The sequence below is a fragment of the Caretta caretta genome, chromosome 21 (genome assembly GCF_965140235.1).
Source record: "Caretta caretta isolate rCarCar2 chromosome 21, rCarCar1.hap1, whole genome shotgun sequence".
In the NCBI taxonomy this organism is placed as follows: domain Eukaryota; kingdom Metazoa; phylum Chordata; order Testudines; family Cheloniidae; genus Caretta; species Caretta caretta.
Window position 1 is genome coordinate 13,745,509 of NC_134226.1, and position 15,542 is coordinate 13,761,050.

General features: G+C 48.4%; 1 protein-coding gene across 3 annotated transcripts in view; it reads right to left on the reverse strand.

Annotated features, from left to right (window-relative positions):
* Nucleotides 1–1,736: 1,736 nt before the first annotated feature.
* Nucleotides 1,737–15,542, reverse strand: part of AHCYL1 (adenosylhomocysteinase like 1) — a 45,539-nt gene continuing 31,733 nt past the window's right edge. For 2 of the 3 annotated variants that reach the window (XM_048826536.2, XM_048826539.2), the window contains exons 6-17: nucleotides 15,180–15,274; nucleotides 14,065–14,171; nucleotides 13,419–13,535; nucleotides 13,129–13,192; nucleotides 11,558–11,646; nucleotides 10,909–10,979; nucleotides 9,976–10,070; nucleotides 9,709–9,807; nucleotides 8,809–8,877; nucleotides 7,547–7,625; nucleotides 4,525–4,645; nucleotides 1,737–4,131 (exon numbers count right to left, since the gene is read on the reverse strand). In XM_048826536.2, coding sequence (XP_048682493.2) covers nucleotides 4,125–4,131; nucleotides 4,525–4,645; nucleotides 7,547–7,625; nucleotides 8,809–8,877; nucleotides 9,709–9,807; nucleotides 9,976–10,070; nucleotides 10,909–10,979; nucleotides 11,558–11,646; nucleotides 13,129–13,192; nucleotides 13,419–13,535; nucleotides 14,065–14,171; nucleotides 15,180–15,274 — 1,013 coding nt within the window. In that variant the 3' untranslated portion in view covers nucleotides 1,737–4,124. Of the gene's footprint in view, nucleotides 4,132–4,520; nucleotides 4,646–7,546; nucleotides 7,626–8,808; nucleotides 8,878–9,708; nucleotides 9,808–9,975; nucleotides 10,071–10,908; nucleotides 10,980–11,557; nucleotides 11,647–13,128; nucleotides 13,193–13,418; nucleotides 13,536–14,064; nucleotides 14,172–15,179; nucleotides 15,275–15,542 lie in introns of those variants that run through there. The other variant, XM_048826537.2, reaches the window with a different exon arrangement.

Genomic DNA, 15,542 nt, shown 5'->3' on the forward strand with positions numbered 1-15,542 from the left:
CATCCTGTGGAAGTAATTTCCTGTGTAACCTTTAACTCCTGCCAACCATCTGTCTGATTAACTCAGTGACTTAGTCCTAGGAGAGGGGAACTCCAATTGCACCGCATTGGTTTGGAGCAGTGGCTGTGGGAGTAGGAATGTCTACTCACCACAGCAAGCAGCTTTGCACACGAATGCAAGGCAGTTTCCAAGAACAACAAGCAGTTGCAACAGCAAAAGGTTCAGGTGCAGACAGGGCTTTAAGTAGTTGCCTTAAGTGCTCCATCTATAAGCAGCCCTGGTTTAGTTCAATATAGTTTTAGAGGACACATGCATTGCTGAAGTTAACATTTTAAAGCCTAAACTCCTATCCTTTTTAAAAGGTTGCATTAGGATGCCCATATTTTCATCATGGAAAATGAGCTATTAGTACCAGCAAGCCAGACTAACGCAGGACCCTACAGTTCTCAGCATCCCACTCTGACCCCACACAGCAAAATTCATTATGGTGAAACTGACAAAATTGCTATTCTCTGAAATCACCAGAACAGGATTCTTGTCAGTTCAATACCCTACAACCTCACAAGAACAGAGCAGACAGAGAGGAGGCCTGGCAGTAGAGACATGTGACTGCAACAGAGGTTCATGAGGGGCTCCTTAGATTTCAAACAGGACTGCAGTGAATTATCTCATTAGAGATTGTGAGGTATATACTTTGAGACAGTACAGTCTTAACCTGTTAACACTTTAGCATTGTCTATGCACAGATCTCAGTGCTTTACCGAGGGTAAAAGTTATCCCTGCTGTACAGCAGGTAAACTGAGGCACATTAAGTACCAGACCTAAGAATACAAACCAGATCACCCATCCCACTTTTTCTCCCCTAGCACATTGCCCCTTTGTACATTGCTCTTAGGCAAAAGAGGTCCAGGGAGTTGGTTAGATTTGTAGATTAATTTGAACCGTTCTGTGTAAGACAAGACCAGGGAGAAAGAAAGTTTTGAGATTTTGAACCCATTGTCTTCAGGGAACAACAAAATGAGGGACTGATTAGCACCTCGGCATCTCAAATCCATACAGCACCCACTGAAAGCAGCCGAGCAGAAAGGACCCCAGGGAAGTTCAGGGAGGCTGGTCATCAGCGATGGTTTCATAGAAAGTGACAGCTCAATCCTCACCCATGTGACAGTACTGCAAAGCACAGGGCTTTTAGGCATCTCAAGAAAGATCTTAAAGGGACACTCAGGTTAAATACAAAACTAGATGGCAGTGGGTCAAAGGCAGAGCTAAACAGCAGATTCCCTTGGGGGCCAGGGGGAGAAGGAGAAGATGATAACCTCAAAAGGAGGCCGGTTTTAATTTGCTAGCCATGGTAATGAGCCCAATACACAGGATGTTAAAAATTCTTATATGGTATTATAACAAAGCCCAATGACAGATCCTCTCTCACTGGTGCTAATCTACATACACAGAAGAGTTCCATGGTATTTTCATGACTCTAGCAACTGTAGAGGGAGAGATTTTTAGGTCTATGGGTGACGAGCTGGCATCTACAAGGACATGACCAGTTAATTACTGCAGTCATATGCCACCACCTAAGGTGTCATAAGTGAGGTACACCACAATTTGTTTGTGTGGTCTGTGATTTTAAGTGGACAAGTAGCTCTGTTCTTGTGCCTTCAGTAATAGCAACCGATTCACGGATCTGAAGGCTACCATGTTAGAGCTTGAAACAAAACCTCAAGGAAAGAGAAGTGTTTTTCTGATCATTTTTAAATTAGACTTTAATGATTTATTGCTCATCTGCAAGGATTAATATTGCATCCATTAAAAATCATTCATATACAAAATAAACCTATCTCACCCGGATTGGTGCTAACATGCTCCCTCTGACAGAATCAAGGCTTCTCTAGGCATAAGACCAATTGTTCCCCTGTGTCTTTTTCGTTACATGGCTTATACAGAGATGGAGCCCTTAAGCTATGATTCCTATTGACACTGTAACACTGAGACAGACAAGTGGAACAGAGGGGCCCCTCCCAACAGTCATGACAGAGAACATTTAGGATGGTACATAAACCTCTGTTTGGCTTAGAGTGGGAAAACCAAGCCTGCTCTGGGATACTAGAACTTCTATGCGAGCAGGAAGTGCAGAGGGAGAAAGAAAGCCGGGAGTTGTGGCATGGGGGCAAACCCCCTGGACTGGAGCAATGATTGAGCGGGAGCTTCCCTGTGCTCCTGGTCATGTCCTCTTCCCTGAGCAAGGAAAGGAGAGCAGGGCCCCCAAAGGATCCTGGGCTCAACACTCCAAACCCAGCTGCATCTTGATGGAAATTCAGGTTATGGGGGGCAGAGGGGGGGAGTACATGGGCGGACTCGGTAAGGTCATTGGGAACCAGCCCTGGCAGTCTGAGTCAGCCCAATGCAGCAGTGAGTCAATGAGAAACCAAGAAAGAACATGATCAAGGAGCTGGGCAAGCTTGTGAAGAAGAGTCTGGAGGAATAAGGGGGAATTATTGGAAGTGCTGGAAGGTTTTGGAGGATGAAATCTTAATCCCGCCCCTGTTATCAGAAAGGAGCTATTTGCTCCCAGAGAGGGAAAGCAGCCGGGGTCGCCCATAAACACACACAGGGAGGTTCCTCAGAGGTGGTGCTAGGAATGGATCTTGTGTACTTGGGCGAGGGTGACAAGGGAGCACAGGGTTGGTCAAGGGTGTTTGCTACACCCAGCTGCAGCGTCTCGATTGTCTTTGTACCTGTACATTCGTGAAGTGCTGGACTGACGCCATATACTCAGCAGAAACACCCTCGTTAGCTGGAGCTGGGCCTTTAGGCCACTGCAGCTGAAACTCCTTCCCTTTTACATGTCACTGAGCAAAGAATTGGAATCTGGATTGTTGTGCTGTGATCTTTGTTGAGCTAAGCCTGGAACACAGGCCTGAAAACCACGGGGCATCAGGCCCTTCCATAGTGGGACCGTAACGTGGTGAACCAGATGAAATAAGACAACCTGCCACCTTCTGGGCTGGGGAAGGAAGAGGTGATTGGCTGACCGCTTTAGAAGACAGCAGTGCAGCTTGCCAGGGATTCCACCTCCCACAGTCATTGGCTCTGAGTGGGGCCAAGTGCTTTACAGAATGGTCCACTGACTGGAGGATTTTGATTTCAACATGACAGCTCGCCGGTAAAGCTGATGGAAAAGTTGCTATGTCATCAGAACATCCCCTGCACTCTGCACGTTAAGGGGACAAGAGCAGAAAGGGTCATCTGTGTTCAACACACGGAGGAGTTCACGGGAGGTGTCATATGCTGGCCCCTCTCTGGCCAGGCCTGCCCATGGCTGAACGGGCTGCTGCATGCTCTCAGCTGCCCGACTATTCCACAGAGTTCCCACTTGGAAACACTTTCTCCTTTGAAACAACATTTTAGACTTGGAAAAGAAAAGAAAAATGGTCTGAAGTCAAATAAGATGCAGTTTAAAACCTAGGAGAGAAAAGGAGTCTGATGGGTAGGTGATCCCCATTCAGATTCAGACTAGCACCCTGAAATAGACAAGTTAACACCCACCTGGGTTTATCCGTACCAGGCACCATACCACCTTCCCAAGTTCACATAGGAAACCCGGTCTGGGGTCACACACCTTTACCCTAACTGGCCACTAGGTGCCACTCTGCTCCAACACAGGGATAGGAGCATTGCTCTAGCAGCTAAAAACTGGGCTCATTAAGGCAATTTAGAAGTTGCAGATAACTCCACACAGAAAAAAAAAACAAACAGTACAGTATCTCAGTGTTTGCAAATATCCTGACTAAGGTGCACTGGAAAGATAAAAACCCACTGTGGGAATGAATTGCCCTTCATACTCAGGAAAGGAAACCCTTCCCATGAGTGAAAGTCTGAAACCACACAGCCAGGTTTCAGGCATAAAGCAGTAAGCAAATCCCAGGTTGTCTGCCAAGATCAGACGTACAGAGAGACGCGATCATGTGAAAATGTAAAACAAAGTGACATTAAAATCAGACAGATAAAAGAAAAAAACCAACAGCTTTTAAAAAAAGAAAAGAGTAAAACAAAATAAAATGATCTTTAAAAATAATTTCTCTAAAGTTGTCTTGTGTGGTCTGGTCCTTAGATGTTATGGTCCATCAGTATCTGAAACACAAGGAAAGGAGACCAGAGTCAGGCAACAGGTACCATACTAGAAGCCACACCATCGGTGCGACATCTGGCACCTTCAGAGAGCAGCCATCACCTCCATGTATCCGGAAGTACTTGTTCCTCTCCAGTGCAGTTCTTCCCCAACCCTGCCAAACACCAGCTGTACTCACAGTCTGGGTGACTATCATCCAACGCAGAACTAGCTAAGCAGACAGCTGGTCCATATCCCAACCCCCAGATGGCATTACCCTGCCCCAACAAGCAGCAGGATATCTCCACACCCACATGCCACTGCAATAAAGAGGCACAATCCATGCCTCTACTGCTGGAAGAGGCCTCAGAAGGTACCAGAGGATAGATTCTTTATCCCCCTCACACAGGTCTTACCTGTAATAGTTGGGTTTGAAAGGCCCGTTTTTGTTGAGTCCCAGGTATTTCGCTTGATCATCTGTTAGTTCTGTCAGATGGGCATCAAATGAAGGCAGGTGCAAGCTGGCAACGTATTCATCTGAGAAGAGTAAATATGAAGCCATGGGCAATTGAGTTTGATGGCCAGGCACACGGGAACACACTCAACAGTACCAACAAACACACAACAGATGTTAAGTCACGTCACTTAATGCACGACTGGAAGGCACTCAAATACTACAATGATGGGCAAGGTATAAGACTCTAGAGACTTCAGGATAAGGCCAATGTAAAATCTAATGAGGAGTTCAGAGGTGCGATCAAATTTCAGGCCAAGGTACATCTTAGCAGGGCACATCTTAGGCTAGGAGAAAACTGCACAGATTTTAACAACTTGTTCACTGATTCCCAGTGTAATGAGTTCAGTAAAAAATAGCATATTCAAGAGATTGTGTCCAGAACTCAAGTCGTTTTAGAATCTAACTTTTCAGGATCTTCAGTGTTAGCATGGAGCAAATTCTACCCCACCTGCAAAAAATATCTGATATTAACGCAATGGGGTAAACAGTGCAGACTTGAACTGAAAAAAGGATTGCACATGTCATACGGAAAGCATCTACAACTATATTATTATTAACCATGTTCATTATGGTAGTACTTGTCCAATGTATTAGACACTAAACAGAGTAATAGACAATCCATCCCTGCCTGCAGAGCTTACTATCTAGACATGATAGATGGAGGGGCAGAGGAGAGGGATAGAAGCAGACAAGCAGAATGAGCTCTGAAAACTACAAGGGCTCTCGATCCTCATCTTTCAGGATAAAAGCATCACCATTGTAAGGTCAGGAAGTAACTGCTCTATGGAGTGGTGCTTCAACTACAGGAGTTTTATGCCTTCCTCTGACAGGGCTGGCAATGGACACTGCCAGATTAGATTGATCAATCCAGCATGGCAGACCCTGTGCTCTAAGTAACAATAAACTAAGAGCCCTGAAAAGCCGTATCACCACTCAGAGAGTTAATATGCATGTGATGGGGTGGACTAGGCCCAAAGGCCCCTGCTGGAGGTCTCAGGTTCCTGCCACACTCATCCCAGGAAAGGAGCAGTGGACAGGTCCTCCAAGCAGCCTAGAGTGGTTGCAAGGAAGCAATCAATCAGAGGGGCTGCTGGAATGGCCCGTCAGCGGCCAGGAGGACCATATAAAAAGGAGCTACAGAAGCCAGAACCAAACACAGGGCAGTTCTTCACTAGAGCTGGAGGAGCGTAGATGATGTTGCTGGCTGAAGGAACTGCAACACGACAGACAGCCCAGTGCTAGTTGGGACAGGGGGAGCACGGGAGAGCTCCTGGCTGGCTACTGGGCCTGAGCTTAGAAGAGCCCTGAGCTAAGGCTAAGACGCTGGTGAAGGCCAGGGCCCCGAGTAGTGGGCGAGCCCAGGTCCCCCCATAGGCCACTGGAGAAGGGCCTACAATTGGACAGCACTAAACCCCCAGAAGGGGACTGAACTTCAACTGGGCCTCCTGACTGACTGGAGCCAAAACAGACTAAAGGGCAAAACCATTGCCTCCAGCGAGGAAGCCCGGGAGGGGTGGGGGGGACAGCCCGAAAGCAGGGCTAGGACTGATTTAAAGACCACGGACAAACCCAACCAGAGGGGGGCGCCGACCCCATTACAATGCATTAGAGGAATAAGTGGGTATTTAAATGACTGATCTGGGCAGTTACAGGCCACTGGGGAAATTATGTATTTCGCCAAGCCTCAAGCGTGCCAAGAAAGGCCACTTACTGGCAAATGTTTCTTCAGTAGTCCTCTCTTGCACTTCCCACTTGTGCAGCTCACTCACTTCCACCACCACACCTTGAGCTGATGTGAAAGACAGCCTGACCTTGGAATCGCCTACAGCAGTGGTCCCCAACCTCTCTCTTGCTATAGCATATTCATGTTTCCAGAAGAGTGTGGCGGGCGCTGGACAACCAGCCGCTGAGAAGCGGCGTCATCAACAAGCGTTGCCGCTGAAATGCCGCCAAGAAGCCGCTTCTTGGCGTTGCCACTTCTGGGCAGCGTTTCGGCGGCTGGTTGTCCGGCGGAAGCGCTTCCTTGCCATGGCACCCGCAGGCACCGCGTTGGGGACCACTGGCCTACAGTTTCCTGCTAAGTGTCTCGGCCTCAATATTTAAAAGCATCTTGTTGACTCTCACATTCAGTCAGAAGAACAATCAGACAGGGCATCTAGCTTAAAACACTGCTGGGTAGGACAAGCAGTCACTAGCTCTTGGGGTTTCAGGAAAAGGTTTGGGAGTGAATGGCAACAGGTCCAATCCAGCCTGTTGCACAAAACAGCCAATTCACTTACAGTACATACGCATCACCCCAAACTTCTTGCCTCCTGCAATCTCTGCCAAACAATCGTGCACAGTTAGCTTGCATAAGTTGCTCCTTATAGGAGCAGGAAACATAGATCAGAGATCTCGGCAGAGTCTGCTGAGACTGTGGCTTCTCTAACAAAGTGGCTATCAGCCTTTCCAGACTACTGTACCCCTTTCAGGAGTCTGATTTGTCTTGTGTACCCACAAGTTACACCTCACTTAAAATCTACTTGCTTACAAAAATCAGACAAAAAACAACAAAAGTGTCACAACACGTGATTACTGAAAAATTGCTTCCTTTCTTATTTTTACCATATGATTATAAAATAAATCAGTTGGAATCTAAATATTGTACTTACATTTCAGTGTACAGTATACAGAGCAGTGTAAACAAGTCACTGTCTGTATGAAATTTTAGTTTGTACTGACTTTGCTAGTGCTTGTTATGTAGCCTGTTATAAAACTAAGCAAATATCTAGATGAGTTGATGTACCCACTGGAAGACCTCTGTGTACCCCGGGTTGAGAACCACTGCTCTAACAGCTTTGCTGGGCCCTGATCAGATCCCTCACAGCCCTGTTGGCTGGGGACAACTTCAACTCGGGACTCAAGTAGCTTCCTTTGCTCACCCATCTTTTTAGGCAGCAAGTACACGTCTTGCTTGTAACGTCCCTCGGGAGCATTGTAGAGCTCAATCAGAGCTAGAGCCTGCGGAGATCAGAAAGGACAAGTCAGTCACCAGTACAGAGCTCACCAACAGCACGGGGCCAGAGAAGAGCTGACCAGAGGCCAGACCATGACACGTGTGGATGTTGTGATACTGACGACATGTAGGCACACAAAAACAGCATGCAATGTCATGCAATGCAAGAGAGTGGGGTCCAAGGTCTCGCTTTTGTAAAAACCCTTTACAATACCATCCCTGATAAATGTTTCCCTTTGGAAGATAACCTCACCTCCTTGCCAGATGACTCAAATACTGCAGGGTCCCTGGTGCTGGAGAACCAGAGAGAAACTGACCAGCAAGTCCCAGTTTGCAGTGCCCCCACCTGAATGCTAGGTAAAAGCACAGCCCTCGGACGTGGTGGAAAAGTAAATCAGTGATAAAATTATCTTTTGTAAAAATCTAAGGCTGTCAGTAACAGGCAAGGAAATTCGTTTTAAATGGACATTCATTTTAACCTGACAGTGTCCCTTTGAAAGACAAATGACCAGCTCTCCAGCTGGTAGAAGCTCCCTTGAAGTCACTGAAACTCCACCAATTTACAGCAGTTAGACCAAAATGCTGGCATTGTACGTGTTCCACCTGGCATGAAAATAACTCAGCATCAAGGGAAAGAAGTGCAGCTAATGGTCTGTAACAATCCCCCCAAAACTCCCTTCTGCAATGCCCATAGGTAGAGAGTTTCCTTTAAAACAAGTTTAACCATGTGCCACTTCTGGATTTCCCAGTGTATTGCATTCCCTTCATTTCTCTTAGATCGGGGCAGGGACTGCCTTGATTTTGTGTATGGCAAAGAGCTGAACACACAGCTGTATTTATTTATAATCCTGTTTACAGAGACAGCCTCGTGCCAACAAACGCAACGGGTGGTGGTGATGGCTGTCCATTCGAGGTAATATTGCTACCGAGAATGATTTAAATCATTTTAACCTCAGGGCCAAAAAACAGATTTGAGAATTTATTTTACCCAAAGAGAAGTTCAAAGAAATAAATGCTCTAACAACTTAAAATGCAAACCCAAATGGTTGAAATGTTGTATGTTACAGAAAGCGTCTCCTGCTGCTTAGTGGTTATGTCGAATCCCAAGACTGCATGAGGCCCTGAAACACACACCTCGAAATACAGCATTAGGCAAGGTGGGCAGTGTTGATGGTTCCAGTTACATACCTGAGTGGTGGCTGTGATGGACAGAACAAAGGTGGGAACTGTTGAACAGCTCAGATTGAGAAGACGACCCTAAAATGTCAACAGGATGAAGACATGTTAAGGACAGTGAACTCATTACACTGGGGCAGCTTAGAGTTATGAAAATGGGGGGAATTTCCCCCCCCCGATGCTTCAGATTCACCCATTTAGTCGGGTCACCAGTTGATGGAGCCAAAGAGCACAGCCTCATTACTGCCCCACCTCCAGGGGTCCACGCTCCATATCTAGTCTCACTCCCTGGGGCAGAGGTAAGTCATGCTCTCAGCCCAGCTATTTGAGAAGGTGCAGTATCCTGCTATTCTGGAGGCCCTAACTTCCCACCCAAATGGGTGAGAGCAGTTCCTGTCCTTAGCTAAAGGTCAGAGAAGCTGTGTGGTCCTGACAAAGGGAGAGACAGAATCACTCCAACTGCAAGGCCTGTGGGGTGCCCGGAAGGTTGGAGTGACCAGCTGGAAGGAAAGAGAAATGCAGTGTTTTGTAGCCATTGGGTCCTTCCCAAATCAAGACAGATATTGGGTCTGGCTTGCATGGATGGGCAAGAGCAAGCCAGCTAGTAACTGTGTTGCTGAGAGACCTGTGTGTATGACAGGTAACCCTGCACCCCTTTGAGAATAACCAAACCAAGAAAGTTCTGGCTGCAGTAGTCCATGGTTACAGGGTCCCCCCCCAGGCTCAAAGACCTTCCCAGCCACACAGGTTACTCTGTAGTCTTTGTACTGAGCTACATCCCAATCTCAAACCAGTGCCCACAATATCTCCTGCATGCAGAAACTCTAGGAACAGACACAGGACCCCCTGCAATGTGATGCTTTAGCCCAGATGCTCTGCTGCAGCTTCTCTGGCCTGACTTCCAGGACATACCTCAGCCAGCAGGACCACCCGTTTGCCATCTGGCCAGATGACATGGTCCACCTGTGAGCGGACACGCTCCCAGGTCAGCTCCGGGGTACGGAGACTGGTCTGTGAGGAGAGAAACAAGTAGGAGTCAGTTACCTGTCATCCAACGCAAGTGGGTCCCAGTGGGAAGGAGGTAACCCAGGAGCATGGGACTGTCAGGAGCAGACTGATAGGCACTCATGGGCTCGCTGCTGGAAAGGTTGATGGGGCAGATAAGCAGCAGAGACTCACCACATCAATTTCAGTGTTGGAATGGCCCATGTTACACACAATGCAGCTGTTCTTCATTCGGTCCAAGTGTTCCCTGGTCACCACGTTCTTATTTCCTACAGAGAAAGAGGATGCTGCTAATATGAGCCCAAACAACTGTAACTTGTGCCTCCCGATCCCTCTCTCTATGGCTGGTGCTGAAGATTTCTGCCCCAAAGCCAGGCGCAAGGTTCAGTCTCTGCCAGAACACGACTGGCTGGTGTACTGGAGCGCTTGTACTTTCTGCTGACCAGAGGGCCATGGGTGTGGTCTCTGCACATGAGCTGGCTGTGGTCTCGGGAAGATCAGTTCCCAGGGCCTCTCCTCAGGGTGAGCTCCCATTGGTGGCTGTGGAGGGGGAGGTCACCGAGGCAGCAACAAGAGCCCAAAATGGCAAGAAAAAAGTGCACTCCCTACGTCACAATCCCACGGTAAGGGGGAGTCCCTTTCACTCGTCTGGACGCACTGAGGACAGCAGGTGGCGCTCACGTTTTGACATCGGCACAGGAGTGGATTGGGTTTTCCCCTCACCCTGCCCTCCAGTGTCTTCCCTTGTATGCTCACTACGCCCCTAGCTACGTTTGGTGCCAGAGGGGACCTGCTCGGGCATGGTCAGCGCCCTCCACAGGCTAAACTAGCAGAGGAGCTGCTCTACCTCCTTCCACAGAGTTTTGGGAGCCCAAGGTCACAGTTCTACCCCCCACGCTGCATGTGCAATATGTTGACTGAGATATCTAAGCACAGGAATCAGTACATCCTCCATGCACAGTCAATGGAGCCCATCACCTACTTTCTGACGTGCGTGGAGCAGGGAAGTCCTATAGAGATTCCTGTTCCAAGTACACGGGCCCAGGAACGGTTCCACAGAGCTTGACGCAAGCATCACCCACCACCTTTCCCCCCAAATCTCCATACCTGTGCAGGTTATGACCACATCCACCTGGCGGATCACTTCATTGAGTTTCACCACCCGGAAGCCATCCATGCTGGTGAAAGGAAAAGGGCAGAGTGAGAAGATGAACCGTAACACCCCTGCCTGCCTGCACAACACAACCTGGAAAGGTGAAGCCAGGAGGGAATGCAACAGAATAGCTAAAAATCTACTCGATCAGTAACATCAGAGGAGCAGGCTTCCCACCCACACCCTGAGTGCAGTAAGTGCAAGGTGGACCATGTGCAAAGGAACCTGTGTGAGCTTGTGGTTGTGAATGCCATGGCTAGTGAGAGAGACCTGGGAGTGTGCACCCAACACGGCATGGAGAGCATTATGGAGTCCCACACCATTCTTCTATTTTAGTTAATTTTCAGGCACCTAGGTTTCTAAGTCCAGTTGGCTGTCCTGGGCCAAGGACACAGGAGCTCAAATGGGTGCACAAATGATGGAAGGTCCCCAAGAGACGTATACTTTCTCATGAGACTAGCCATGGGTTATGAGGTTCCGGGTGGATGAAGGCTCTTCCTGAGCAGCCTGATTTCAAGTCAGCCCTCTGATGAAGCTCAAAGACCAGACAGACAGTAAAGGAACAGGTGCTCACTCAGCAGCATTTAACTCTTCATCTCTTACCAGGCTTGGAGAGCACAGATGGGGTCAATCTCGGTGATGTTGACTATGGCTCCAAGGGCTTTCAGAGCTGCGCAACATCCCTTCCCAACCTGCAATGCAATGAAGAGCCTCCAGACACAGGACCCAGGAGGTCCCCATGGACAAACTGCACCCGTTTGTTTATACAGGTGGCAGCGCTAGGAGCGAGATTCTCATCACAGACACCTGCTTAATGCCAAGGTTCAGTTCAAAGCCTGGCTCAGGAGCAGGAATGTGCTGCATCAGCTTTACAGTAGGCATGGCTACAGGCACTTGGCCCCTCTCAGCCCAGTCTTCCCCTCCCAGAAGTGTCATTCCAAGATCACCTCCTGGCATTCACGGCCTGGGCATAGCATCCAGCAGGTACAAGGGTTCTAAGATGAATGTCCTAAGCTGTCGAAACAGCCATCAACGCCGCACAGAGGAGAGATCACAGCTAAACTTTTCTTTTTAAAATAAATAAATGCAGATCTGGGCCAGGACTAACCTCCAACTGCCTTTTTTTAAAAAAAAGAGAACATGGGTATGTTTATAGCTTTGTAACAGACCCCCTATTTTATTTAGTACGTGCATGGGGTAGTCAGTATGGCCCCATAGTTCAGCTTCTGGCATCTCATATTTAATATGGCAAAGCAGCCCTGAGGGACTACAGCCCCCAGCATGCAATGTTGCAGCTTGCTCCGAGCAGACAGGCAAATTACATGCAACCCTTGAGTCCCCGGCAGATTGCCAACACAGCCTTTCGGTTGGGCAAAGTTTGGGCTCCTTTGGTGTATAAACAAATTAGTACGCATATTCCTGGGGAGAAGAGCATTTACTGCTACCGCCAGGCCCTCCACTGCCGTGGACTCAGCTTGTAAGGTAAACACGCATACAGACAGCATGCGAATGGGGCTAGGTGTCAGATCCCTGCTTTGCGCCGTCTCTTCTAGAAGGATTTACAAGCACGACCCCCCCGCCCCATAAACGTAAATCCAGGAGTTCTGTAGACACCAGGGAGTTTCAAACCACTCAACAAGAGGATCATTTCATTATTACAGGCCTGCTTTATAAAGCCAAGGATACAGCAGTGCGGGATGCAGTCAGTCCAGAGCTCCATTCCACACCAATCCAATCACCATTACCCCTACGGCTCTGACACCGTGGCAGGCACGGTGTGGCAATTCAGAGTGTTACCAGCAACAACTGCGCTGAAATATGGCAATTCAGACAAATCTCCAAGCAAGCTGGGAAACAGAGACTTTGTATATAATGTCTCAGCAGCTTCTAGCAAGGCTTTCCTGCACAAGCATGACAGAGTGGGCGTCCATCTTCCCATGATTTGAAAAGAATTCTCTCCAGGATCAGCAGTCAGCCATGCACTGACATAGGGAAAACTGTCTAGAGAGACACTGTTTCCTTCTATTATGTATGAACTCTTCGTAACGCTCCTACTCTTCGCAAGGGTAAGAGGTCATTGCTCGTCAAAGGCAGATAAGGAACACTGGGGAAAGGATGGATCTTGACTATGCATCGTGGAGAGATGCTGCCTCACGTTCGTTCATGGAACTCACCTCACCATAGCCACACACCACCACTTGTTTCCCTCCGAACATCACATCTGTGGTCCTCTTTAGGCTACAAGACAGAAACAGACCAGTGTTGGGATTAGTCAGTTCCAGACAGAGCAGTCTGCATGGGGTGATACTCCGAAGCGACAGCTGATCATGTGACCAGACACTGCAACATTCAACTAGGACACGACGGAGTCTGATTGAAATGCCACAGAAGCCAGAGAAAGACCAATCTATCGGCATGAGTTAAAGGAAGGGAATGGCTGTGTATCCTGAAGGATTAGACTCACCCGTCCAAGATGGACTCTCTGCAACAGTACAGGTTATCGAATTTCTGTTTGGTGACAGAGTCATTGACATTCATGGCTGGGACACACAGTTTCCCAGCCTTGGACAGCTGGTACAGCCTGCGGGGAGAAAGGACACTTCAGATACCGTTCCATTAGACACACTAGAGCTCTGCACACAGCAAAGCAAACGGAATCCAAATTAACACCATGCCCCAGAGAAAGACAGGACCACTGTAACCTCCTAGACTAGCCCTAGCGATGGGGAGCTGGCAGTCCCGGATGCAAACTGCCACAGAACACGTAGATCCACAGCTGCTCAGGCTCTCAGGACAGATGCAATCCAAGGCCAAACATTTTCAGCCGAGGAAGTGAATGCAGAGCTAAAGTATGCACCTTGACACTCAGAGCCTAAGGCCCTTTACGATTTCTGTCACTTCCTGGAGGCAATCACAGTGCATGTGTAAACAGCAAGGATCAGGGAAACCTGCAGACCTTACCTCACATGACCAGAAAAAGTACATTGACTGCTAGTCTCTTCTGGCTACCATGCAAGAGCAGATACCATGGAGAATAGAAACAGCAGCTGCCTGCCATGAGCAAAAGAGCGGTGAAAGGCCTAAATTCTGGCTGCCCCTGGGTCCAATACCTGTGCACACCAGTCACGCTCTCCTCTACGATGCCACGGATCTTCTTAAAAACATTGGGATATTTCTTATAAACCCAGTGGGTCAGATCTCCACCATCATCCAGGATCTAGGGAACATGCAGAGAAACACAAAGGACATTCAGTCCTTCCACTGCCAGCAAGCCAGGTCACTGTCAGCTACAGAAAAGCCCCATTAAAACACGAGGTGATAGGAGGATTTCTGCTCCTGGGTTCTATTCCCAGGTGAGAGACTTGTCGTGTGGTTCTGGGCATATAACTTGACTCAGTTTCCCCTCTGTAAAATGGGATAACTACTGACTCACAGGGGGACTGGAAGGGTTGCTTGTATACCACTTCCAATCTTTAGGTTGAGAGGCATTACTAGTACCTAAACATTGCACGTGCACCTAAACATTGCACGTGCACAAAGGGGCCAAGAAATCTATGCCCCACTCAAAAGGTAACCGTCCCGGGGACAGGCTTAGACCCAGCTTTGCTAAAGGGCTTGTTTCCTAGGTGGGGGAGGAAGATTGATATCAGTCAGGGAGCAGATCCCAAGAAACTGGACTGGGGGGGAACAAGCCACCCCATGAACTGCATGCGAGTTTTATAGGACCCACAAGCATGGCTCTGCCAGGACATACTGCTGAGCCGGGGAGCACAGGGACTGCTTTGTACTCCAGTCACTGAGTTCAATCAGACTATTTTGGGCATGGCTTAGACCCCAATACATACAATATCTATAGGCCTCTTGAGACTTGCAGGAATGTATGACTAGGCAAAAGTCTCCTCTCCTCCCCACAGCCAGTTCACCTTGGCTATCTAGTCACAGGCTCTAAAACACAGCATGAAAAGCACACAATCTCTGGGAACCCCCCTTTCTGACCAGCATTCAGCCCTATTCAATGCAGAGGGAGAAAAACGCTCCACCGATACACCCAGGGACTGGTCGTACAAGAGGACGACTGGACAGTGAAAACCACCAGGTAATCTAATCTATTTTCCATTAACAGCAGCTCTTGGAAAGCAAAGTAGTGCTCGGGGGGGAGGAGGACAGGACGTGGAATACTCTGCGGGGGAGGAGTAGAGAAAAGGCTGTGAAATGCTCCCATTACCATGTTGGCCTGCCAACCATCCATGTTAACACAACGGTCAATGCACCACCAGAAATCATCCTCCGACTCCCCCTTCCAGGCAAACACAGCAACACCTAGGGAGGAGACAAAGTCATTTGCTGCTGCTCTGCTGGGAGGCAACAGACACCACGGCCAGGGCCTAACACATGCGAGGTTGTCCCTGTGGTGCTGAACTTCCCCCAGCTCCCCAAGTCTACACTAACATTGCTGAGAACAAGTGCAGCTGAACAGAGGTGAACAGCAAGCTCAGTCAAGGGCAAGCCAGTGTTATAAACTTGCCCTGACCTCTTGGACCATGTAGTGGCGTGCTGTTGAATAACTGTTGTATCCCACCCCAGAAAT